This window comes from Dioscorea cayenensis, chromosome 7, assembly GCF_009730915.1.
Source record: "Dioscorea cayenensis subsp. rotundata cultivar TDr96_F1 chromosome 7, TDr96_F1_v2_PseudoChromosome.rev07_lg8_w22 25.fasta, whole genome shotgun sequence".
NCBI lineage: Eukaryota > Viridiplantae > Streptophyta > Magnoliopsida > Dioscoreales > Dioscoreaceae > Dioscorea > Dioscorea cayenensis.
Window position 1 is genome coordinate 30,841,283 of NC_052477.1, and position 23,173 is coordinate 30,864,455.

At 35.4% G+C, this 23,173-nt stretch overlaps 7 protein-coding genes and 1 non-coding gene across 10 annotated transcripts; 2 read left to right on the plus strand and 6 right to left on the minus strand.

Moving 5' to 3' along the window:
* Positions 1–801: 801 nt before the first annotated feature.
* Positions 802–2,916, plus strand: LOC120264925 (purple acid phosphatase 2-like). Its single transcript, XM_039272818.1, is given in 9 exon segments — positions 802–1,061; positions 1,143–1,346; positions 1,447–1,558; positions 1,656–1,882; positions 1,970–2,108; positions 2,182–2,402; positions 2,493–2,513; positions 2,515–2,615; positions 2,705–2,916. Coding segments are annotated over 9 exon segments (1,374 nt in total). The 5' UTR covers positions 802–890; the 3' UTR covers positions 2,883–2,916.
* Positions 2,917–3,039: 123 nt separating this feature from the next.
* On the minus strand, positions 3,040–5,325 carry LOC120264930. Its single transcript, XM_039272824.1, has 5 exons — positions 5,027–5,325; positions 4,360–4,507; positions 4,043–4,245; positions 3,763–3,957; positions 3,040–3,395 (listed from the first exon to the last, which is right to left on the minus strand). The coding sequence occupies exons 1-5, from the start codon at positions 5,201–5,203 to the stop codon at positions 3,309–3,311; spliced, it is 810 nt and encodes a 269-aa protein (XP_039128758.1). The 5' UTR covers positions 5,204–5,325; the 3' UTR covers positions 3,040–3,308.
* A 625-nt stretch (positions 5,326–5,950) lies between these two features.
* Positions 5,951–7,176, minus strand: LOC120264929 (cysteine-rich repeat secretory protein 55-like). The gene has a single exon (XM_039272823.1). The coding sequence runs from the start codon at positions 7,140–7,142 to the stop codon at positions 6,141–6,143; it is 1,002 nt and encodes a 333-aa protein (XP_039128757.1). The 5' UTR covers positions 7,143–7,176; the 3' UTR covers positions 5,951–6,140.
* Positions 7,177–7,219: 43 nt separating this feature from the next.
* On the minus strand, positions 7,220–7,292 carry TRNAR-CCG. The gene has a single exon. It is a non-coding gene; the product is annotated as a tRNA-Arg (tRNA).
* LOC120264926 lies at positions 7,256–10,912 on the minus strand. Of its 3 annotated transcripts, none has more exons than XM_039272820.1 (7): positions 10,773–10,912; positions 9,305–9,518; positions 8,661–9,000; positions 8,232–8,516; positions 7,734–8,036; positions 7,528–7,669; positions 7,256–7,370 (listed from the first exon to the last, which is right to left on the minus strand). In XM_039272820.1, the coding sequence occupies exons 1-6, from the start codon at positions 10,856–10,858 to the stop codon at positions 7,542–7,544; spliced, it is 1,356 nt and encodes a 451-aa protein (XP_039128754.1). In that variant the 5' UTR covers positions 10,859–10,912; the 3' UTR covers positions 7,256–7,370; positions 7,528–7,541. The 3 variants fall into 3 exon arrangements, with proteins under 3 accessions (XP_039128754.1, XP_039128755.1, XP_039128753.1); XM_039272821.1 differs by lacking the exon at positions 7,256–7,370 and adding an exon at positions 9,618–9,751 and having other exon boundaries at positions 7,512–7,669; positions 10,773–10,892; XM_039272819.1 differs by lacking the exon at positions 7,256–7,370 and having other exon boundaries at positions 7,512–7,669.
* Positions 10,913–11,925: 1,013 nt separating this feature from the next.
* Positions 11,926–12,844, plus strand: LOC120265346. The gene is made up of 3 exons (XM_039273217.1): positions 11,926–12,050; positions 12,189–12,468; positions 12,788–12,844. Exons 1-3 carry the CDS (start codon positions 11,926–11,928, stop codon positions 12,842–12,844), a joined length of 462 nt encoding a protein of 153 aa, XP_039129151.1.
* An 11-nt stretch (positions 12,845–12,855) lies between these two features.
* On the minus strand, positions 12,856–15,660 carry LOC120264303 (ubiquitin-conjugating enzyme E2 7-like). Its single transcript, XM_039272109.1, has 6 exons — positions 15,507–15,660; positions 15,316–15,418; positions 14,599–14,696; positions 14,401–14,501; positions 14,097–14,174; positions 12,856–13,195 (listed from the first exon to the last, which is right to left on the minus strand). Exons 1-6 carry the CDS (start codon positions 15,553–15,555, stop codon positions 13,118–13,120), a joined length of 507 nt encoding a protein of 168 aa, XP_039128043.1. The 5' UTR covers positions 15,556–15,660; the 3' UTR covers positions 12,856–13,117.
* A 771-nt stretch (positions 15,661–16,431) lies between these two features.
* Positions 16,432–21,857, minus strand: LOC120264302 (inner membrane protein PPF-1, chloroplastic). The gene is made up of 11 exons (XM_039272108.1): positions 21,436–21,857; positions 20,920–21,030; positions 20,566–20,640; positions 20,249–20,309; positions 19,941–20,014; positions 19,747–19,851; positions 19,048–19,155; positions 18,852–18,955; positions 18,083–18,232; positions 17,884–18,001; positions 16,432–16,709 (listed from the first exon to the last, which is right to left on the minus strand). Exons 1-11 carry the CDS (start codon positions 21,769–21,771, stop codon positions 16,602–16,604), a joined length of 1,350 nt encoding a protein of 449 aa, XP_039128042.1. The 5' UTR covers positions 21,772–21,857; the 3' UTR covers positions 16,432–16,601.
* Between the last annotated feature and the right edge of the window lie 1,316 nt (positions 21,858–23,173).

The window sequence follows — 23,173 nt, forward strand, 5'->3', positions numbered from 1 at the left end:
TTTTGTTGGATTTTGAGGAGGCCATTATTTCTCTGTTTGTTTTTGTCTGTGTGTTTGTGTTTCACAGCTAGTGGATTGTCTATTGCTGGGTGTTTTTTGTATTATCTTTTGAGGGTGACTTCTTCTTCTTTCTTAAATCTTAGTGGTTTATCTATTTTTTTAATATATATATATATATGCCAACAACTATTTAGTCTATGGTTATCTAATCTTTTGTATAAGGTGTTTTTGTTATAATTTAAGTTTGTGCAAGTGGATAACACACGTGTTGTAAAACTCAGCTTCTCCCGTAGTGCCTGTCTCTCACAGTTGGTTTGCCTACACTTGTATAAAAAAAAAATTTAAATATAAAAATCAGAAATCATGTTAATTTTTAAAATTATTAGACAATATCAGATTCTTTGAATTACGATTTTTTTTATACTGTTAAAATTAATAAGAGTAATATTAGAAAATTATATTCTTACAATAAAAATAAAAATAAAAAATACAAAGAATTTAGGGGCCAAGTTTAGATCTCATCTCAATTTTGGAGTAGAGAATGTTTTCCCCTTTTTTAAATAATTAAATTTATTTTAAATCAACTTGGATATTGGGTTTCAAAGTATTATTATTACATTCCACCAAGATCTGATTAAATGTTAGAATTGACTACAAGAAAAACAGAATCTAATAAAGAAAGGCATATATTTTAATAGCACCACTTTACCCACTCTTGATTTTGTTATCAATTTAAATTGAAACTCTGTTATAAAGATTAGCAAGAATCTCCAATTTGAAATCAATATAAATTCTAAATAATCCTACAACTTAATACACAAAAACCATCATTCTAGTTTTCCTCTAAAGATCACTAAAGAAAACTCAAAAGTAAGTAAAAAAAAAAAAAGATGAACTCCATGAAGGCTCAATTAATGGCACTTGCTCTGATTCTAATTTTTACACTGAGATGCAATGGAGGAATCACAAGCTCATTCACAAGAAAGCCCCACCCATCCATTGATATGCCATTTGGAAGTGATGTTTTCAAGGCTCCTCCAGGCTTCAATGCTCCTCAACAGGTATAAATTTCACATCATTAATTCATATTTACTTACAAAAAAAGATTGAATAATAAACTTAGCATTGGTTTAATGTTGCAGGTTCATATAACACAAGGGGACTATGAAGGAAAGAGTGTTATAGTTTCATGGGTAACTCCCAAGAAAACAGGGTCCAATCTTGTTCTTTATGGCAAAGCTAATGACAAACACAAACTAATTAGTGCCCTTGCTAAGGTCACTACCTATAAGTATTACAACTATACTTCTGGTTTCATCCATCACTGCACCCTCAATGATTTGGAGGTATATATATATATATATACATATATGTTTGCAAATGCTGCTTCTTTTAATGAAAACAGAGTAGTGTTTTTACTTTATCTTTTGCTCTGTTTTCATGCAGTATAACACAAAGTATTTCTATAAGATTGGAAGTGAGGACTCTAGTCGACAGTTCTCATTCATTACTCCACCAGAAGTTGGTCCTGATGTACCCTATACTTTTGGACTTATAGGTTATTAATATCTTCTTCTTCTTTATTAGTGAATAAATGCATGTAATACTATCAATTATTATTAATGATAAAAAAGTTAATGGTTATCAAAGTGCAGGTGATCTTGGGCAGACATATGATTCAAACCAAACACTGGAACATTATCATTCAAATCCAAAAGGACAAGCAGTGTTGTTTATTGGAGATTTATCTTATGCTGACCATTACCCACTGCATGACAATAGAAGGTGGGATTCATGGGGGAGATTTACAGAGAGAAGTGCTGCTTATCAGACTTGGATTTGGTGTGCAGGAAATCATGAGATGGATTTTGCACCAGAAATTGTATGTCACTATATATTGAATTGAGTTCAGTTAATTTGGTACTATAATGCCGATAATTATTGTATTATATTTGGCTCTTAATCATAGGGAGAAACTAGACTATTCAAGCCATACATGCATAGATATCCAGTTCCATACAAAGCCTCAGGAAGTACATCTCCTCTTTGGTATGCTATTAAGCGCGCATCGACACACATCATTGTTCTTTCATCTTATTCAGCATTTGGTAACATACTTAAACTCCCTGTACTTTATGTCAAGATGGATAGTTGAACAGAAAAAAAATGAAACTTTGGCAGGGACATACACACCACAGTATGAATGGCTTCAAACAGAGCTAACCAAAGTGGACAGAACTAAGACTCCATGGTTGATTGTTATTGTTCACAGTCCATTGTACAATACCAACAATTACCATTATATGGAAGGAGAAGGCATGAGAGTCATGTTTGAGTCCTGGTTTGTGGAAAACAAGGTTGATATTGTGCTTTCTGGCCATGTTCATAGCTATGAGAGAATGGTACTTAACTACATCTGTTTCAGAACTCTGCAACACTGTTACATAATTTGCAATTTGTGCTTACTGATTTTACTGTTGTTGTCGTTGCAGGAACGTGTATCGAACATTGCTTTATAATATAAGTAACAAGAAATGCACTCCAGTTAAGAGTGAAGATGCACCTGTTTACCTTAACCTTGGTGATGGGGGTAACATTGAAGGATTAGCAGCAGAGTGAGAAGCCGGGAATAACTCTTGTTTAATTCTGAGCAAGAAGATAGTGATTATTTTTTCACTGATATGCTCTTGTTCATTGTTTGCAGATATATTCAGCCACAACCAAGCTATTCAGCATTTCGAGAGTCAAGTTTCGGGCATGGAACACTGGAGATAAAGAACAGGACTCATGCTTTCTATTCATGGCACCGAAACGATGATGGAGTTCGAACTGTTGCTGATTCAGTGTGGTTCTACAACAGATACCATCGTCCTTCTGAATGAGTGTTTTACATATGTTTGCCTATTTTTATAAGAATTATCAGCTTAATGTTTTTCGATTTAATGATTTTCTCAACAATCAAACAGCAATCACATGCCATCAATGTTTCAATAAGACTTCAAAATCTTAGCAATTAATTTCTTTCCAAAACTTGTTTTACAAAATAGTCAAGCCATTACAGTAATAGTTTAAAAAACACTACACATAATATGCCTTAATACAATGTTGGCACAACAAGAACAACAATTAGAGAAGCAGCCTTTGATAAACTCAGCTGTAGTATATCAAACTCTTTTAGGCAAGCATGTGACTTGATGAAAAATGGCGCAAAGGCTCCTAAATCATCACTGGATTTCCATGCTCATTCCATTGATTGTATCAGACCTTCGCATGTATTGCATTCAAGCTGGTGAATGGAAATCTCACACTTAGAATATGTCAGGATGGAACTGACTTGGAATGGAGGTGTCTTCCTGTGCTCTTTGAAGGTGAACTCTCAATGTGTAGTTATGCAGCTGCATCAACAATGAAAAGAGCACCCATCATTCAAATAACTATCAAATAATCATTCTAGTATTGCTAGTTTGCTTTTGGCTTGAGATTTCAGATTGCTTATCTAATAGCTTGGATTAAAAGGCAGTACACAAGATAAAATTCCATATAGATACTCATGTTTCGATCAAGGTGTGACCTGTTATCTTTAATTTGTAAAACTAGATTTGAATTAATTTTCTAGACACATGTGGTGATCGAGCTCACTACAATGGTCAAAATCATTCTTTAACCTTCCAATCTTCATTAGTGTCGGGTCCTTGAGAATTATCAGCAAGTTTGGAATAGCTAATTATAAAACGAGAAGAGAAATTTATGAAGATTAAATACCTCCAATGTCCGAACTTGCTCTTCATATTGGCTAATAATGTGTTTCAACTGTTGCACTTCTTTTAGCCTCTCATCATTCTCCAAGTTACGCTCATGCTGAATAGCAACAGCTTTCTTTAAGATTTGGTTGTCCCTCAACAAGCAAGCCAGCTGCTCTTTAAGAGAAGCAATCTCTTGCTGTTCCCTGTGAATAGCCTAAAACAGAGAAAACAACTCAAGGTCAGCATCACACACCAGGACTTGCTTATAAAAATCCAGTTGAAGGTTCTGAACTATATACATCTTCTGATGAAGTAGGTTGTTCAAGAACACTTCTTTCAAAAGCTTCCAAAACCCTTGAAATCCGGCCACGGACCTCATCCCAATTTGATGTATTCATCATTTCTTGAACAAAAAACTCGACCCATGAAGACCTGTCATGCAGTAAACTGTTATTCGAAGCAGCTTCAACCTTAACCTCTGATGTCTGAGCACCAAGAACACCTGCCATGCGTAAGCAAAGAGAAGATTCAATTTTAGAAATTGACACTGAATGGCATATATTGGTTCTTTCACTAAGTTACTACAAAATGGAAATGGAAGGGAGTGTAGTCCAACCTTTGATGCTATCATCATTTGAATGGAATGTCGGTTCAAGGACCCCTGCTCCATTCATTGTGGAGCCATCAACAAGACAAAGAGCATGGAGACTTTTAATTGCATCATCAACTTTGTCTTCGTGCGATTTCAAAATTGTTTCAACAACCTAGCCACCAATAATAACCATATCAATCAGAACGACTGAAAACTTAACAGGAAGTGCAGAAATGACAAAAACTAAGTGAATGATGTCCACATTCAACATGGAGTAACAAAATAGCAAACACAAAGCTAAAAGTAAGAATCGTAAAGGTTGCCAAAGAGTGTTATCAGCTATACAACTAGCATCTGAAACCAGTCAACAGTAAGAATTCAGTTCGAAATCAGTAGTACTTGGTCAATAAAGCGGAAGTTTCCATCCACTATGAGTATGCCAAGCAATCAACCACCAATCAACAACCATAATGAACACCAGGAATCATATAGTGTAATAATAAAGTTCCAATTTTTCCCACAGATTTGCATTATTAATCAACTATCAGACATAGAACAAGTGAAAATGAAGAAGATATAACTCCATAGGAAAATTAGAATAATTAGATACTATAAACAAACAAAAGATAAGATTTTTACAAGCAAAACAAAGAGAAAACGAACGCGAAAATGAAGAAAGGGGTTAAGATACCTCGCGATTGATGGAAGGGAACATCCTGAGAAGGCTGGAGACCTTGTCGTCGGAGGCGAATCCAAAATCAGAGGAAGAGATGGGGGATCCGTAGAAGCAGCGAGACTTCTTGGCTGCCGGCGAGGATCCGAAGAATTCCTCGAACCCAAGACGCTTCCCGCAGACCCCGGCCGACATGGCTCTGCGCTGAGGCCTGGGGTCCCGATCGAAGCGCTCAAGTTCGATCCTTCCCCCTCCACCAAATTGCGATCCGAATTTCTCTCCGCGTTCTCGCCCTCTCTCTCTCTCTCTCTCACACACACACGCTTTCACTTCTCTATAAAGGCCATAAGTGTTTTTGTTCACGTTTATAGTAGGTGTAAGTACGGAAAAGTCCCTGAAAAGTTGCTGATTTTCATATAGGACCTATACATTTTATACTTATTATTAAACCCTTTTTTTTTTCTTTCAGATTAATTATGTTAGAAATGGTTTTACTAATATTTGAGGAAATAAGAATTCAAAATTTGAATAGAAATAGATATATACCACCTCTTATTTGTCTTTTATACTCACTTCATTTTTTTAATTTTTATTTTTTGAATATAAATATGTATTTATATTGAAGTTATTTATCTTATAAAATAATTCTGTTTTTAAGAGTTTAGCAAAATAAGAAAGCAGGAAAACGAAGAAAAAAAATATAAAAATGGTCATGGGAAAAAAACCACTGGATCCCTTTTCAAAATATTATTTATTAAAAAAAATTATAAGATGAAGAAGTAAGTGCACAATTTTTTAAGGACTTCCCGATAATTATGCCTTTATATTCTGACTCTTACGGTCTTACCCCTTGCCCCTTGAAAAAATCATAAATAATGAAATGCAAGAAATAATTATTTGACTAAGAGTCAAAAGTCAAACTTACAATAGTAAACGTTTCTCTTTTGACCTTATAAAATATCAATTAAAATCAAATTCAAAGAGATTAGTAAGGCAGTCTAACAAGCACTTGGTTAGAAACTTAGCACCACCTAAATGGTTCATATGATACAATGAATGAACAACTTCATTGTCCAAACTTATTCAAACAGTCCATAATAAACAACATACTAGTAATTAATAGTGTAATACACTAAGCATGCAAGCTTGTCATGAGATAGTGATGATCATTTCCAGCATGGCTAAGACCAGGAGGGAAAAAGAAAGGATATATCTCATATCTAACAATGCAAGTACTGTATAAAACTCTGCAACCCTTTCTATGGGTGCAATAGTCAGGGAACTTCTCCACAGCAGAAGACAAGCATTGTGCACAAGTCAATGGCTGCAAATCTTTAGTGCACTGTGCCAATGCATATATAGTTATAAATGGATTAAACACACTCGTTCCTCTACCAAACTCTCCATTCCCTGGTTTCACTGCCAGAGCTCTAACCTTTCTCATCAATGAACCGACTTCCTCGTCGAACCCTTCGGAGTCTGTGACATTCTCTACATTGTAGAGAATGATAGCAAAACTTGTATCTGAATCACCAATGAAGTTCTTTGTATTATACCGTATGAAGCAGTAGTCATACCAAAGTCTAGCATCAGCTTCGCTTGGGCAGAGTTTTGGTAGTGCAATTGAGGCGTTGGTAAGGCATGCAGAGCAGTCATCTTTGCTGACGTCTCCCCGGCATTGTGCGAGGCCGTAGACGAGAGAGAGACCTTGGCCGGAGGATGATGTTGCGAAGCCGCCGATTGAGGCCTTGGTTGAGAGATCAGTAAGCACTGTATTGATGCTTTGGTTGAGCTTCTTGTTGGTGAAACTATTGTCACAGTACTGCCCAATGGGATCATCAGAAGTGGTTAGATTGAAAATGAGGGAGAATAGCAGGAGATGGTATAGAAGCAATGCCATTGTGTTTCTCTCTAGTTTTTGAGTTTCTGAAGGTTCTAAACTAGTCTTTATATTCACTTGCATTGTAGTCCCACAAGTCCACTGAGAATGGAAGTGGGAGGGGAAGTCATGAGTGGTTACTATGCATGCAAAGAAAGTTATTCCCATGGGAGCCAATGTATATGACTGAACGTGAAAACAAGGAAGAAGGTTAATAGTGTTTATACACTTGAATGGGTTGCAACTTGTATGCATGGGAGGTGGTCCTTTGTTGTGGATAAGGGAGAGTTTGGAAGGATGTGAGGAGCAAAAGAGAAGACAACGATGGCGAACGATCGCAGTGGGATTCGAACCCACGACCTTTAGATCCGGAGTCTAACGCGATATCCACTCCGCTATGCGATCATCTTCATTATCTTCTTTGATGTTCTGGTTTTAACTCTACTTGTGTCCTTTCACAAAATGTTCTGTCTTCTAATCAACCTGGTATTAAATAGCAAAATGATTGCAATTTTTCAGAAGAAAGACTAATGGTTTTCTTGACTGATATATGCATATATATATATCAAAGAGAAGGGTCTGTTCTACAAAATTAGAAGATAAGTTGTAAATGCTTCCCTTTTGGTTGTGGAGGACATACATTTATCAGAACGTTCAAAAAGCTTGCAATTTCTTGTTTTGCGAGCGGGTTAGACGTTGAAAACTCAATCTGGGTAGCTTGGCCTTCTGCTTATTAGAAGAATTTCCGACCTGGGTAATGTTTGGGCCACTAGGAAGTTCACCTGTGAAGATTCAAAACTTGTTAGGATTTAGATAGCAAAGGATGATAAGCATTGACATACTCACCCGGTAAGGCCGTAGTACATCTCTTCTTCTTGCTTTTGATGTCCTCTGGCGTAACTAAATCTTCAACACATGCATCCTCTGTATTTTCTGTTAGGTTGCTCTGTTCTTGTTCTGGAAAATTGTTTGAGTTTCTGTTCTCTATCAGCAATCGAGAACGTGTCAATCTCTTAGTGTTCGAAGGTTTGCTGATATTTTCATTTGATGATCCTTTCTGTGATTTGTCAATTGAATCTTGGATTTCTTTGCTCACTGAAGAACGGGTCTGTCTCCGTGAGCTTGCGCAAGAGTTTGAAAGTTTGGCGTCTGCAGAAAAGCATCTCAGTTTAGGTAGGTGTGTTCGTCCTTCAGATGAAAAATAAGCAATTGAAAAGATTTATTATAAAAGTTTTTTTCAGCACTCCTTTCGTTTGTGGCTAGTGATCCAGATATATTTCCAACTTTCACCAACTTATCAATAGCTAATATTTTTAGAAGAATGTAAATGAGCACAAGCATTACCTTGAACAGAGTAATCAATCTGCTTCTTGGGATCTTCTGAGCAAGGGTTGGTGTTGACATCTTTCTCTATTTGACAAATGGCTAACTCTGGTATCTGCTGTAGTGCTTGCACAAAGGAAGCCAGAGCTGCGCGAGCAGCTAGAGGAGTGAGGCATGGTTTATGCTGTGAATGCTTCTCCACTTCGGCCGCTACCTGTTGATTATCCTGGCTCCTCGTTCTTCTTGTAAGCATCCTCTGATTTTTTGTTGAACTTAAATATTTGTTGGCAGGGCTACCAATGCTAGCTGTACAACAGAATAACAAAGTTATGGCTATACATACAAGAACAATTAAACCAGAAAGAAAGAACAGGAAATAGTTCTTGTGATACTTTAAGGCACGTGATAGTGTAAATATATAATTTCCGTCTTATATTTTGGGGAACTTACCCCCTTTAACTCCAAATATCATGCCTTCGGAGGATTGTTTGGATTCATCAGCTAGTCTGGTGATCTCTTCTATTTGCTTCTCCAATAAACCACAGATGCCAACATCATAATTAGTTTCTTGTTGGCAAGAAAGTAATGAAGGAACTTTGAAATCATTAGTAGGGCCAGAGAAATTTGAGAATTCAATGACTACAGGATGGCTTGCAATATCTTTCTCCGACAGCTTCATTACTGAATTAGATGGAACAGTTGTAGTTGTGCCTTTAAGTTCAGAATTTAGCCATTTGATTTCAAAACTGCATCTGCAATGAATCCTTGAAGAGTGTTTCACTCTGAACGTCTGGAAATTATAGAGATAAGAATAAGACCACACTAGTAGTAAACAAATTGTTCAATGAATGTTAATGTCTTAACTACAGCACATGAAAAACGATCATATGTGAAACCCCGATTTCTCTAATGGCAGAGACACCTCTGGTAATTAAAGGAAAGATCCCATGCTCCATAATAGCCAATTTATATCTAAGATGAGAAGGTCACAAGTAACAACATAAAAGAAACAAGATTCAAACAAAAGAGTGCAAAGATTATATAAAATAGATAAACATTCATAAAATTGTTGACTTCACAGAGGGAAAGAAAACCTGTAGGATGACGGCATCAAAGAAAAGGCTCCTGCAATAAAGCTTTTGCATAGCAAGAACGCATTCTCCTTCTTTAACCTGGAGACACTCAACACCTTGAAGAGGGCTAGAGCGAAAGCGGAGACTTGTTAGAGCATCTTCTTTATTGAATATGGTATCTTCCAGCGAGTAATCCTTGAAGCCAACAAGGATGTCGAGTGTACCAACATGTGGACTGTATAAACAAATTATACTTAAAGGCAGGAGAGCTTTTTCTAACAATTGTATGTATACAATAATAAAATTATAAGTATTTATAAAGCAACAATTTTACATGCTATTTCAATGAAACAAGTGAATTAGTGTGCTTGAGACATAGATGACAATCACTCCACTCAGTGTTGGACTAGAACACTTGACAAACAGGAGCAGAGTATTCCAAGCACTATAGTGAAGCATCACATATACCTAACAAGCGAAACCAAATGAGAAAACATGTCCAACAAGCATTAGCATGAAGAAAAAATAATACATATATTAAGAATAGGAAACATTAGTTAGGTTGATGAACTAGGTTGCTGTTACAAGGGGATAAAGACCCAAATATATAAAAATTAGACTACACTCAACAATATTACAATACAGCTATATAAAGAAAACATGGCCTAACATAGAACAAATTCAATCAAGAACAACTTCTACTTCGGTGAGCACACAAGAAAATCCAAAAAATGGAGAAATGGAAGCTCACTGGACTTATCAAATCTAGCTTGATTGTATTCATGCTTACTTCATGAAGTTCAAATAAAGGCAGCATCCTAATATATTCAAGACTTTCCACATAATATAATATACACACAAAAGGACAAAGACCCTAATATATAAAAATTAGACTACTTTCAGCTATAGTACAATACAGCTATATAAGATAAGAATCTACATGGCCTAACATAGAACAAATTCAATCAAGAACAACTTCTACTTCTGTGAACACACAAGAAAATCCAAGAAATGGAGAAATGGAAACTCACTGGACTTATAAAATCTAGATTGATTTTATTCATGCTTGCTTCATGAAGTTCAAATAAAGGCAGCATCCTAATATATTCAGGACTTTCCACATAATATAATATACACACAAAAGGTAGCATCCTAATATATTTAACAACAATAAAAATGTTCAAATAAATGCAGCATTCCTGATTAGGGTTCTACAAAAATTGCAATTTTTTTCAAATTATTAGGGGAATTATAGCAATCCAACGATTCAATCAATACAATGGAATCAATCAAATCAACCAGAGAGCTCAATGCTTTGAACATCCTCTTATTTTGAAATTTAATAGTAAATCAAGCTTAAAAAAGCACAGATGAACTCCAACTCATGCTCAGAACCATCAGATGAACCCAAAAAACGAAGAAATTAAAGTGAAACATTGCATCGATCACGAGTTTTCAAAGAGTGATGAATCAAAGAGGATCAGAGGACCTCAGAGAGATGCGGCAAGGGAACCATGAGTCCTCCTCCTTCCTCTTGGCCTCAAGATCGAACAACTCCTCCGAGCTCGCCGCCATTAACGCTCTCCTTCGGTCTCTCCACTGCTCGGCGCGAGAAGTTGGGAAGCTACTTTTTAGCTGCGTTACAATGGTCCCGCGAAGCACCGAACTAACGTTAAAATATAGATGTTTTTTTTAAAAAAAAACACACACACACCAAATTTAATATTATTTAAGTAATATAATATTATTTTAATATAATTTTTTTTAATACCCACTTCCATTTTTTATTTACAGTTAAATAAGTTAGTTGATAATTTAAATTTATAAAATATTATATTCAAATTTTAAAAATTATTTTTTATTTTAAATATGATTTGATAAAATACAGGATTAAATATGATTTATTGAAAATTTTAAAAATATACTAAATATAAAAAATACTTTTGAAAAAATTTTTTTTATAAATTTTAAATAAATAATTAAAAAGAAAAGCACTTTCCCAGGGGAAGGGTTTCTCTTCTTTCTTTCTCCTCTCTCTCTTGTGTGTTTTTTCCTTACCTTTCTAAGCTGGTCCATTTCAGGTGATTTACCGATTTTTGTTTTTTGTTATTTTTATTTTATTTTTTGATAAATTAGCGATAAACATCTTTTTATTATTTTTACATTATGTTTAAGAGGTTTCAAACTCAAAACCTCCCAAATACAAGCAAGGTAGAAAATCACTAGGCTATGTCTTTGTTTCTTTATCCCTTTTTTTGTGTTCCCTCTATTGTGTTTTTTTTTAATGAAATATGATTTATTCATTTATTTTAAAATTAAAAAAAAACAAGGTAGTAATTATCAAAATTACATGAGTTACATGGTTAATTAAATTAAAAAATATATTTATACATTGAAAAATAAGTATTAAAATTCTAGATGGCCACATGGAACAAAGAACTTTGACATGGTCCCATGCCATGCAAACGTGGAAGATGGAAGAGTGTCATGACGTGCATGAATGCCACCTCCCTCTCATGCATGCAAGAAATACATCACTTAACTCCAAACATAAAAGAGAGCCTCTTCTTCTTCTTCAATAAATTAAAACTGAATAGAAATCACAAGTAAAAACAAGAAAAGAAGAAGAAGAAGAAAAAGAAATGGCTCCAAATCCAAACCCAGTCTTTGCTTACACAGTGATCTACGTGAAAGACGTAGCCAAATCAGTGGCTTTCTACGCCAGTGCCTTTGGCTATAAAGTCCGGCGTTTAGACGACTCTCACAGGTCTCTCTTTCTCTTGATCTATTGGTTTTTAATTATTTTTCAAACTTTATATATATATATATATATTACTGTTACTGCATGTTATTAATTTAAGTGTGAAATGTATATATATGTATGTATATATATATGAATGTGAAGATGGGGAGAGTTGGAGAGTGGGGAAACAACAATAGCATTTACACCAAAGCATCAAAGAGAGACAGATGAGATAAGTGGGGAGGTGAAAGAGCCAGAGAAGGAGAAGAAAGAGAGGAGTTCAATGGAGGTGTGTTTAGCTTATGAGGATGTGGATTCAGCTTATCAGAGGGCGGTGGAGATGGGTGCTGTGCCGGTGAGCTCGCCGGAGAAGAAGGAGTGGGGTCAAAAGGTTGGCTATGTTAGAGATAATGATGGAATTGTTGTCAGGATGGGGAGCTATGTCAAAACCATGATAAATTTTCCCCCCCTTTTTCTTTTAATAAATAAATAGATAAGTAAATCAATCTATCTTTGGTTGTGGCTGTTTTCATATGTTAATGATGCTTGTGTTGTGAAAGAATCTATTGCTTTTCTAGTTTTAGATAAAGTTTGGTATAATTGTTTTTATTTATTTTTTAATCTTTGTTAAGCTACATACATACATTTATATATATATATATATATATATATATAGTATGCACACAAACAGAAACACAAACACACACCACTGTTTCAATTTAAAGTTAAGCATGATTTTTGTTGGCGCATGCCATGAAAAGGCATACAAACCAGACCATTCAAAGCATGAGACTGACAAGAGCATAACCACTGAATAAGAGGACAGGACTTGGCCAAAATAAACCAAAAAGCATATATTCCACAATATCCTAAGACAAAAACATCACTGCTTAAAAGCAAGACTCTATTTCAAGAACAAGGAAGAGCAATAAAATTAACACCACACAACAGCAACCACCCAATGGGTCCCAATTCAAAATTAAAATTAATTTATTATTATTATTATTATTATTATTTTTTTGCAGAGATTTGTGAGGTTGGGGAATCAAATGGGGGTTTAACAATGGTTTGTTCTTGTTCCCAAACCAGCTTTACAGCATTTCTTGAGATTTTCTCACAATTCGACTGACTTTCTTCTTGAATTCATCCCTCCTCTCTCTCCATTCCTTCTGCACATTTTGTCAAAAAGTATAAGAAATTAATCTTAAATAACTTCTGTAGATCAATTGATACACACACTTAAAACCAATGGGATGAAGCAAAAGATTAATTTCAAAAGTGAAATCAAAACTTTTAGGTATTCCTCCATTGTCTTGGAGATAATATTAATAGTACATTCATTGCAGAATTCCAGTAGTTCATTCTATGACGAATTCCTAAACCATAAAATCCGTATGTTTTGCTATGATATTGCCTAATTACTTAAATCCTACACAAGATCATGTTAATAGTTTTCAGCATCAAGTTGCAATATAATAAGTTTAATCAATCTAACATAAAAAGTTAAAATATGACTGAAAACAAAATCTTTCCGCATAGGACAAAAACTGATAAATAAGTCAAATTACGAGGATTTGATGTACTAGTGACCACATGTGTCTAAAACACATACCAGACATGCATGTGCCAGCATTTAACACTTCTTGGGATCTATCTAATTCATAATCATGGAGAATCTATACTTGAGGATAAAGAACACACAAAGCCTCCAAAGTGAAGTTTACTAGAATCCAATGCTTTTTTAAATTTACCACGTCTCAATTGCTTGACTGCTAAAGTATACTTTTACAAAATAAAATAAATTTTCATGACATGATCATGACACAACTACTACAGGGTTGCCATGTTCTTTTGGATCATTAAACGTTAGGACTAATGAGTTGACGTATTTGTCTTTAACTCAATATAAGCTGCAAATCCTAAAGAAAATACCTAATCATATAAAAGATTAGCCAATAGATGTTAACATGTTCTTAAGCAATTGCTCTAACTGAGACATATCAAAGATGATCTCAAAGCATGAGAATACAAGCCAATGATGGAAAGGATAGCAGTGCCTTTTATACTTACTGCAGCTTCAATGTTTGCGGGAGATTCATCATTGGGACTGGAAAGCATGGAGATAATACTCAAGACTATGCTCTCAACCTGTATTTTAAACCACCAAGATAATTAACAGCTAAGAAAAGTTCTGAACTTTGTAATTGTTCAGTTAATTCCCCACTCGATAAAACAATGAAATAAATTTTCATGGTATAAGGGAATCATCATGTTGACATGAATATTTGCATGGTATTTATATTATCTCCAAGACTACGATGAGGCTCTCCCGATAAAAGGAGTCGACACATGATAGCATGCAGTAAAAACCTACCGTATGCACAGGAGTCCAACGCTCACTTGCAAGCTCATAGCCATTCGGGTCATCCCCAGGTGCATGAAGAATTGATATGCAAACACGCCCATCAGGATATACTAGATATGACAACACAACCGACAGAATTTAAATCAAAAGGATAACATGGAAAATACATAATAGGGAGGTAGTGTTCAAGAATGCAAAAAAGAGAACCATTTGGATGCCACATCTCTGATGTAAATCTAACTGTTGGAGGGCTGTTGGGATAATTAGTAGGAAAACTCATAATCGCATTGAAATAGCCACCCTCACTGCAAAGATTGTCATCATGGAAACAATATTCAGAGAATACGATAACACAGAACAAGAGGACTATAACAACAGCCTGAGGAACATAAGCATCCTAGTTCACCAACTGAGAAATCAAGAGCTGATTCCTAGCAAGGATCAGTATGATTTGAAGCCCTTATTAGTTTTTATTTTTTATTTTTTGGAAGAACCTCTCAACAGAGAAGCTATTCTCGAGAAGCCCTTATTAGTTGGGAGAGAGCAAAATCACTAATGAATTGAAGAATCACCAAACAACAAGCTATGCGAGATTTAATTATAGAATACGCATAAACCAATGCACGAAAGTCCAGGACATGGAATGAAACGAACTTGCAGAAGTTAGAAATGGATCCAAAACCAAAAAAGTATCACTGAAGGGAAAACACACAAGAAGAACAAATCCAATCAATCGAATAAAAATCCAAACTTTTCATTTTGCAGACGCATAAAACCCTGAATCAAAACAATCCCTCACCAAACCAACACCAAAATCAATAATATATATATATATATATATATATATATAAACTAATAAATGAAACAGCAAATTGAATCAAAGGAGCAACCAATTCGATTCAAGACAAGAGAGAAACATCTCACTAAAGCGTGTCAGGAGGGCCGATGATGGTGACGTTCCATTCAAAAACATTAACATCGTCGACAAGTCCAGCCGAGAAACCATCCACCGGGTTCTTGCTGAGATCTGATAAAAAAAAATAAATAATAAATAAACACTGAATCGATCGAGCAGAAATCCTCGAAGAGAATCCCAAAGATCAAAGAGTCCTTACCTCTCAGTTGCTTGGTGAGGAGGAGGCTGGCTTGGCTAGGGGAGGCCATCGGAGAAAACCACGAGGCGCCGGAGACGGCCGCGTCCCAGACCTCGCACGGGTAGAGAGAGAGAAGACGCCGAAGATGAAGAGGCGGTCCAGAGGTTATATAGTGAAAATTTTCTTTGTTATTCATTTCCTTTTTAGGAATTTTGCATATAAATCCCAAATATTTATACAATTCACTCTCCTTACCCTAATTTAATAGAAATTTAAAAATAAAAATAAAAAATAGACCACTAATGCATGAGCATAATTTTCAATTCCCTCCCTATTCAAAGGTGGAAGGTTTGCTCGTCCATAATTCTCATATATATATATATATATAAATAATTAAAATTTCATTTCCCTCATTCAAGGAAAAGGTTTGAATTCAGGTAGTATCACTAGCAGGCTAGTGTCTAGTACATAATTATCATATATATATATATATATATAGTGAAAACTGATAATTAGTTTTTTGGATGACACAAATATGTTTAGTTTTATCCGGAATCCTCAACTGAATTTAAGAGTAAAATAATATGTTGGATGCAAAATTACTGCATCATTTGGTTATAGAAAAAAACACACTACTTCTGGTTTATGACGAAATCAACGCATGAAAGGAAATAGTTGAAGTACCAATAATCAAAGAGATGGACAAGAGTTAAAATAAGAGCAACTGGGAAAAAAAAAGTTCAGATTCAGATACTGTTTGTTGGTTTAAAGAGGGCTTATTTGATCTCACAAAAGATATTTCCATCCAACAATTCAAGCAAGTTGAGCTCTCAGTGTATTCTTATCTTTTCAAACATGACTGACCACTCATTTATGAAAAGCACAGGAGAGAGCATACCTTTAAATGATGATGGATGTTCTTTCCTCTTCATGATCAGGCAATGGGGGATGTAATTGTGAGAGTTGAATTTCTGCTGCCTTGCTAATTTGAATGACAATTTACACATCAATTATTCAATTAAATAGACCGCTTTAAAAATGGCCATCATACATTTTGATAAGAATACAAGTGGAAGAAATATCAAATATCAGTCTCTCCTGAGAGGACTTTGCCAATTATTTTGCTGTACGCTTCCGTTTCGATCTTTTACCTTTCCGAGAACCAGTGTAAGTTGGAAGGTCTTTGTTACTATTAGATGAATAAGCCTGTTCCAAGACTTCATCCTGCCATAGGAGCTAACATTGTTTCAAACAAACTAGAGACAGTTTCTTCTCTAAATTAAGATCTTGGTCCACTGGTTTTAAATGAATATAAGTAAATATAAAGTTTAAAAAATGGATAGAGAACTTAATTGAGATAAAGACAAGCAATGGAAAGCCTACCATATGAAATTTTGAGATTAAGATACAAGGAATATTTATTGTAACAGTATGCATCTAGTAAGAGGGTTCAGGCATCATCTAGTCTAGTCATTCAACAACATGCTGCTTTTATTCAGCTACAATAGGTGTAACAATTGGTGGAGGTTATCAAGATTATCCAGAGAGATCCATTCCACTTCTTCACATTTTTGAAATTTTGAGATTAAGATACAAAGAATATTTATTGGAACAGTATGCATCCAGTAAGAGGGTTCAAGCATCATCTATTCTAGTCATTCAATGATATGCTGCTCTTATTCAGCTACAATAGGAGTAACAAGTGGTGGAGTTTATCAAGATTATCTAGAGAGATCCATATCACTTCTTTCACATTTTTGAAAATTTGAGATTAAGATTCAAAGAATATTTATTGGAACAGTATGCATCTAGTAAGAGGGTTCAGGCATAATCTAGTCTAGTCATTGAATAATATGCTGCTTTTATTCAGCTACAATAGGTGTAACAATTGGTGGAGGTTATCAAGATTATCTAGAGAGATCCATATCACTTCTTTCACAATTTTGAAAATTTGAGATTAAGATACAGAGAATATATTGCAGCAGTATGCATCTAGTGCGAGGGTCCAAGCATCATGTAGTCTAGTCATTCAATGATATGCTGCTTTTTATTCAGCTACAATCGGTGAAACAAGTGGTGGAGGTTATCAAGATTATCTAGAGAGATCCATATCACTTCTTTTATATTTTAACTTTATTCTACAAAGTCTTTAAGCAGCTACCAGACATTTGCAAAATTCCAACAAATAAAGTTCATCAGTGGAGTCAAAGTACTAGAGGTGTTTGGATATAAGAGGTGTTTGGATATAAACTAACTTTAGCAAGCACTACTCTTTAGTGTGGCTATTGTTTGTAATAACAAATTTCTTAACTAAGTCTAATTAATACACGTTGAAAAATGTATTGAAGGACGTAAAAATAATAACAAAGAGACCTAGACTTCAGGGACAAAAGCGTACCTTAGATTTTTCATCTGGTGTATCATCAGAGTCTGAAACAGTAGCCAAAACCTGCATCTCTTCAGGCTGCAATGCCTGGTTCGTTTTCTTCTTTTCTTCTTCTTTTATTTGCTTGAATCTGCTTTTCGAACTATTTATCAGTATCATGACAAACTTCATCTGGACAGAGCATCAGGTTTAGAGAATTCAGAATATTAACCTTTCACCAGTCTTCGCTGGCTGCGAAGTAGAACGTTTTGCCTGACCAGCACTGATGATACTACCACCATCCTGACCAACAGCCGGCTTTGCACCTCCTAGTTTCCGTAACCACACTTGTTGTGCGGTACTAAGAAGATTGTTTGTTAACCTAAAAAAGATTAACTCAACTTATAAAGATATTCTAAGGATGCAGAAATTTCTCAGGCAGTAGAAAAACAAAAACTACAAAAAAGTATGTCACACTGAATAACTAGAAGCAAACACTAATAGCAAGTCACACATGACCGGGAAATCCCTGAAATGTTGAATAATATGCAAAAATTTACCCTCTTTTCCAATAAATAGCACCTGATATTTAGCGGATACCAAAAGCTTGGAGAAAATAACAATAAAGGCTCCAAAGTGTCATAACCCCTGTTGTAGATGCATAATTTCATTCCACACGATACCTAGGTGGGACAATACAGAAGTTGGTACATCTAGGGCCAAAAGTATTTTTCCCTTAATTAAATCATAATTGAGCAGAATTAGCACAATGACAGCGTTATAAGATTGCTCAGAAGTACAAAATTTACTTCATATAAATTCAAAAAGAAAAAAATCATAGTACATGGACAAAAGTCCACATGATGGAATAGATGACAGAATAAAAAAAAGGAAAGACTTATCATCAAAAACTATATTTTCAATTTGGGTTGCAGATAAACCAAAACTGCTGGAAAAAAGAATAATATATTTCCAAATAAAATTGAATTCGGATACATAACCAATAAAGCGATAATCCAGATGGAACTGACAATGAAAAGTAACCAATCATAAGAGGAAGAAACTTGAAAACAAGGAGGGAATTCTTTGAGGCAGGATCATCCGTCTGCCATCAAATAACACAAAATCAATCAATCTGGAAATGCCCGAGCGCTTGTTATGCTAAAACCAGAGAAGAATAACACAAACAAACTGCACCTGAGGTGGTTTCATAAGCTCCATAGAGGCATATTGAGAAATAACAAGAAGCACAGGCAGAACAAGATATGCAGCTGTGTCAGACCAGCCCAACGGAGGATGCCCATCCTGAGCAAGTAAGGGATGGACAAATATTCAGGAAGATATAAAACAATAGAAATACAAAATTTCCCATGCTTAGAAGATTAAATAAAAAAAACTCACTTCCCAACTTTAAAACAAAACATACACGCCTTATTTCTAAATACAAATTTAGGTTGTAACAAGGTCACAGGAACATTCAAACAGACCACAGGGCTGGAGAGGGCTAGGTTTTCAAATTACATGGATATTTAATACAGTACAGAAAAGCAGTATTATTTCATTTATTTGGAGGACCAATCCTTGTCAATTCAACATGGTCAGACTTGTGGAGAAACGTTGATTGATGAATAATGGCGACTGGCCTGCACCACCAGATTCTCACATATACAAGTTGGACCAAACAGCTCAAATCAAGGCAATAAGAGCTGAAATATTTTACGTTTTGCAGGGTGGTCTTAATAGTAGTTTCAAAGCCCTGATAGGGCCTAAAGCAGTCAACTGAACTCAAGTTCAAGCACGGTTAAAGTGTGGGGCAGCAAATCAACTCAAAGTTCTAAATCAACAAATGGACAAAAGGAACAGGAAAAACAGCATCAATTCTCTACAAATAATTACCACGAAAGGTATAAGCCAGGAAATGCCAGCTCCACTTTGGCGAGCAGCTATTGTTGTCGGACCCGACAAAGTGGGAATCCAGAAAAAACCTTCTGTCAGCAATCCCTTCAATTGAAAAATTGCTTGATTCAAGTACAAAATAAAGAAAACCAGACCAATAAAAGATCACCAAAGAAAAAGGTGTTGTGAAATACCTCATTTGCCACATTTGAAAGGGCCTGATAAAGACCAATCCACACTGGTATTGTAGCCAAAGTTGGGAAACACCCTATAATGCAGTCAGAGAAGGAATACAATTGTTTATAAATACAAGCAACGGAGAATGAGGACCGCTATTTCATACAATCCAAGTTCACAGCTAGGATGAGTGAACTCAAACAATCAGAACAGAAATAAACATCTACAGACGAAACAGAACAAAAAGAAAACATTTTTATTGAGTATTTATTGAAAAGGGCATTTCCCTTAATGCGAAAGAAGAGAGCACCCAATTAAGACAAACCTGCTAAGGGATTGACTCCAGCTTGCCGGTACAAACGAGAAGTCTCAAGCTGTATTCTTTCCTAAAAATAATAAACAAAAAAAAAAGGCAAAATGAGAATGAAGGAAAGATATTTTAGAAAAGCAAAAAAGCAAAGTTAATACTAAAGTCAGAACCTAATAAAACTTTATTTAGTTCAACCCGGACTCTTTCTGAAAGATCCAAGTGATCTACATCTCTATTTTTGTTTAAATTAAAGCTTGCATAAGATGATAAGATATCAAAAACAAAGCAGAAAGCACTGAGAACATATGCCTACTTTAACAAATGTAACAAACCTGGTTTCCAGCATATCTCTCTTGAATAGCTTTGATCTTTGGCTGCAAGTTTTGCATTGCCAATGTTGACTCAACCTGGAGGATGAATGACAATGTGAGAGGATAATCTCAAGAAAAACTAGCAGGTAATGAAACCCTTTTAATTGAATAATAAGGTCAGAAGCCTGCATCATGGCAGGAAATAGGAATATTTACTTCAATTCTATCATGCCCAATTCATGCAACCAGGTAGATCATCAATTCCAAAAGATGAAGCTATTGATCAAGAGTACTGCAACTAAGCATCTCTACATATATAAAGGAAAAACACTATCTACTAAATAGTTGGCATCTGAGATAGAATTGCTCACTTACCTGTCTCTTTGTCAGAGGTAATGTTGCTATCTTCACAATAACAGTAAGCAAAATTATTGCAAATCCGTACGCATATGGTACATGAATTGCTGAAAATCCATCCTTTAACACCTGCAATCAGCGATCTCTATAATGTAAATTCTTGAATTATTCATAATTCAACTAATTAATCAAGCACTAACATTTCAGCTCACATGCGCATAATCATACAATAAAAATTTGAAATAATCAGAGAAAAACAGATAAATCTCAACTTTTATGACATTCCAAAGAAGAAACTACGTTCGTTCTCACAACAGACTGACAATATTAAACATGCATCAGAACAAACTTAAAATCAACTGTTAATATCTCCCCCAAAAAAAAAATTCCATTTCTCATGTAGAAGTATTGAACGTAAAATGAATTACACAAATGGATTTCAAAGTATTGATTAGCTCAGGGATGAAAGTCGAGAAGCGATCAAAGAGCTATAAACAAAAAGCCTTTGAAAGCAAGGATGAGGGAATGAACTACCTTCAAGACAACCTCCATGGCCTCGGAGATGAATCCGAACCAACCGCCGTTCTTCTGAGCCGCATCATTAGCAGCGGTAGCGGAAGAAGGGTCAGCCACAACAGCAGCATCGGCGAGCGTGTACAGGAGGCCCTCAGCCCTGGAAACGATGCCCTGGAGATCTAAAAACGGATCAAAGGAGTGAAGAGGCGGTATCTCCTGAAAACTCATCTTGACTCTGGTGATGCCTCTTCGAGGTCGGTAGAGCGGGAAGCCACTGCCGCCATGACGAGGCGATGGAGGGAGGAGAGGCGAGGAGATGAAGGAGAGGGAGGAGGAGATTAGGGATTTCGTCATGGCGTTAGGGTTTCTCTAGAGTTCCATGGAGATTGAGAGGAGGAGGAGATGAGGCGAGGATTGGAGGGAGTGGAGGGTGAGAGCGAAGCGATTTGGTTTTTAATATTTTTTTATTGTTGCTATTTTTCGTGCTCTCATGTGAAGTATGGTGCAGTGATTTTCATACACGTGGCGGAAATTCATTGGAAGAAGGGAATTTGGGTAGTGATGGATCAATCATTGGCTTCCACGTCATTGGAATATGTAAATGCTGTTTGAGGATGGAGGAGACGGCCTTCAACGTCTTCAAGTGACAAGGATTATTTTTATTTTATTTTTAAATTTAAGAGAGAGAGAAAAAAAAAAGCATTTCTCACAACCTCTTGAGTTTTTCTTTTTTGGGAAATTTAAATAAAAGTAAAAATCGAAGAAATTTCAGTTTATGAATGGAAACAATATATTGTTTATATACCATGAACTCAAGGTGCTAAATAAGTCAGCATAACTTATCTCCTAACCATGCCAGACTGGTACGGGCCATCAACTATGGCATTGCCCAACACGAGCCATAACACGAGCCCAGACCATGTCGGGCCGGCCTAGCCGACATTGGCAGAGTGTCTACAAATATAAGAAAAATAAGAGGGGAAAAAAAAAGACAGAGTGAAGCGAGGGATTGATTATCCGTGATAAACAACAGTGGCTAAGTTTGCATCTGTAGAATTTTTCTATGGAGACGTCCCTAGAAGACTGGCCCTCTATATATATGTAATATATATATATATCTTTTTTTTCTTCCCAAATATTCCTCTTACAGTAATAATCACTTGTTTGATTAACAATGGAAACTAATTCAAGTACTGCAGTATCATGGAAGTATCATGGATGATAAAATGATTAATAATACACTTTTTAGACAAACCTTGTTAAAATGCTATATAACAACTTTATTCATAATAGTTAAGAGTCTCCTAATTTGATTAACAATGGTAACTAGTTTATAAACCATGTGTCTCTTCTTTTGGAAGGAACCCTTGCTCACCATGGGTCCATGACACATGTTGTGTAGAACATTACATGACTACACAATTTTTACTGAAATTTAAAAAATACAAATTTAATATAATTATTATAAAAACAATAACACAGCAAGAGAAGTTTTAAATGTTTAAAATACGGGCTTGAATCAGAAAGCCCATTGAGCCTTTAACCGCCTCTTTATCGGGTCGGGTTCGGATCCAATCATAAACCCATTGAAATTTTAAAATAACAAAATTTTAATATAATTATACAAACAATAACAAAATAAGAAAAGTTTTAAATGTTTAAAAATATATTATTTTTTTTTTAGCTAATTAATTGATCAGGCTTAACCTAAAAAAAACATGGGCTAAAATTAGAAAGGCCCATCAAGTCATTAACC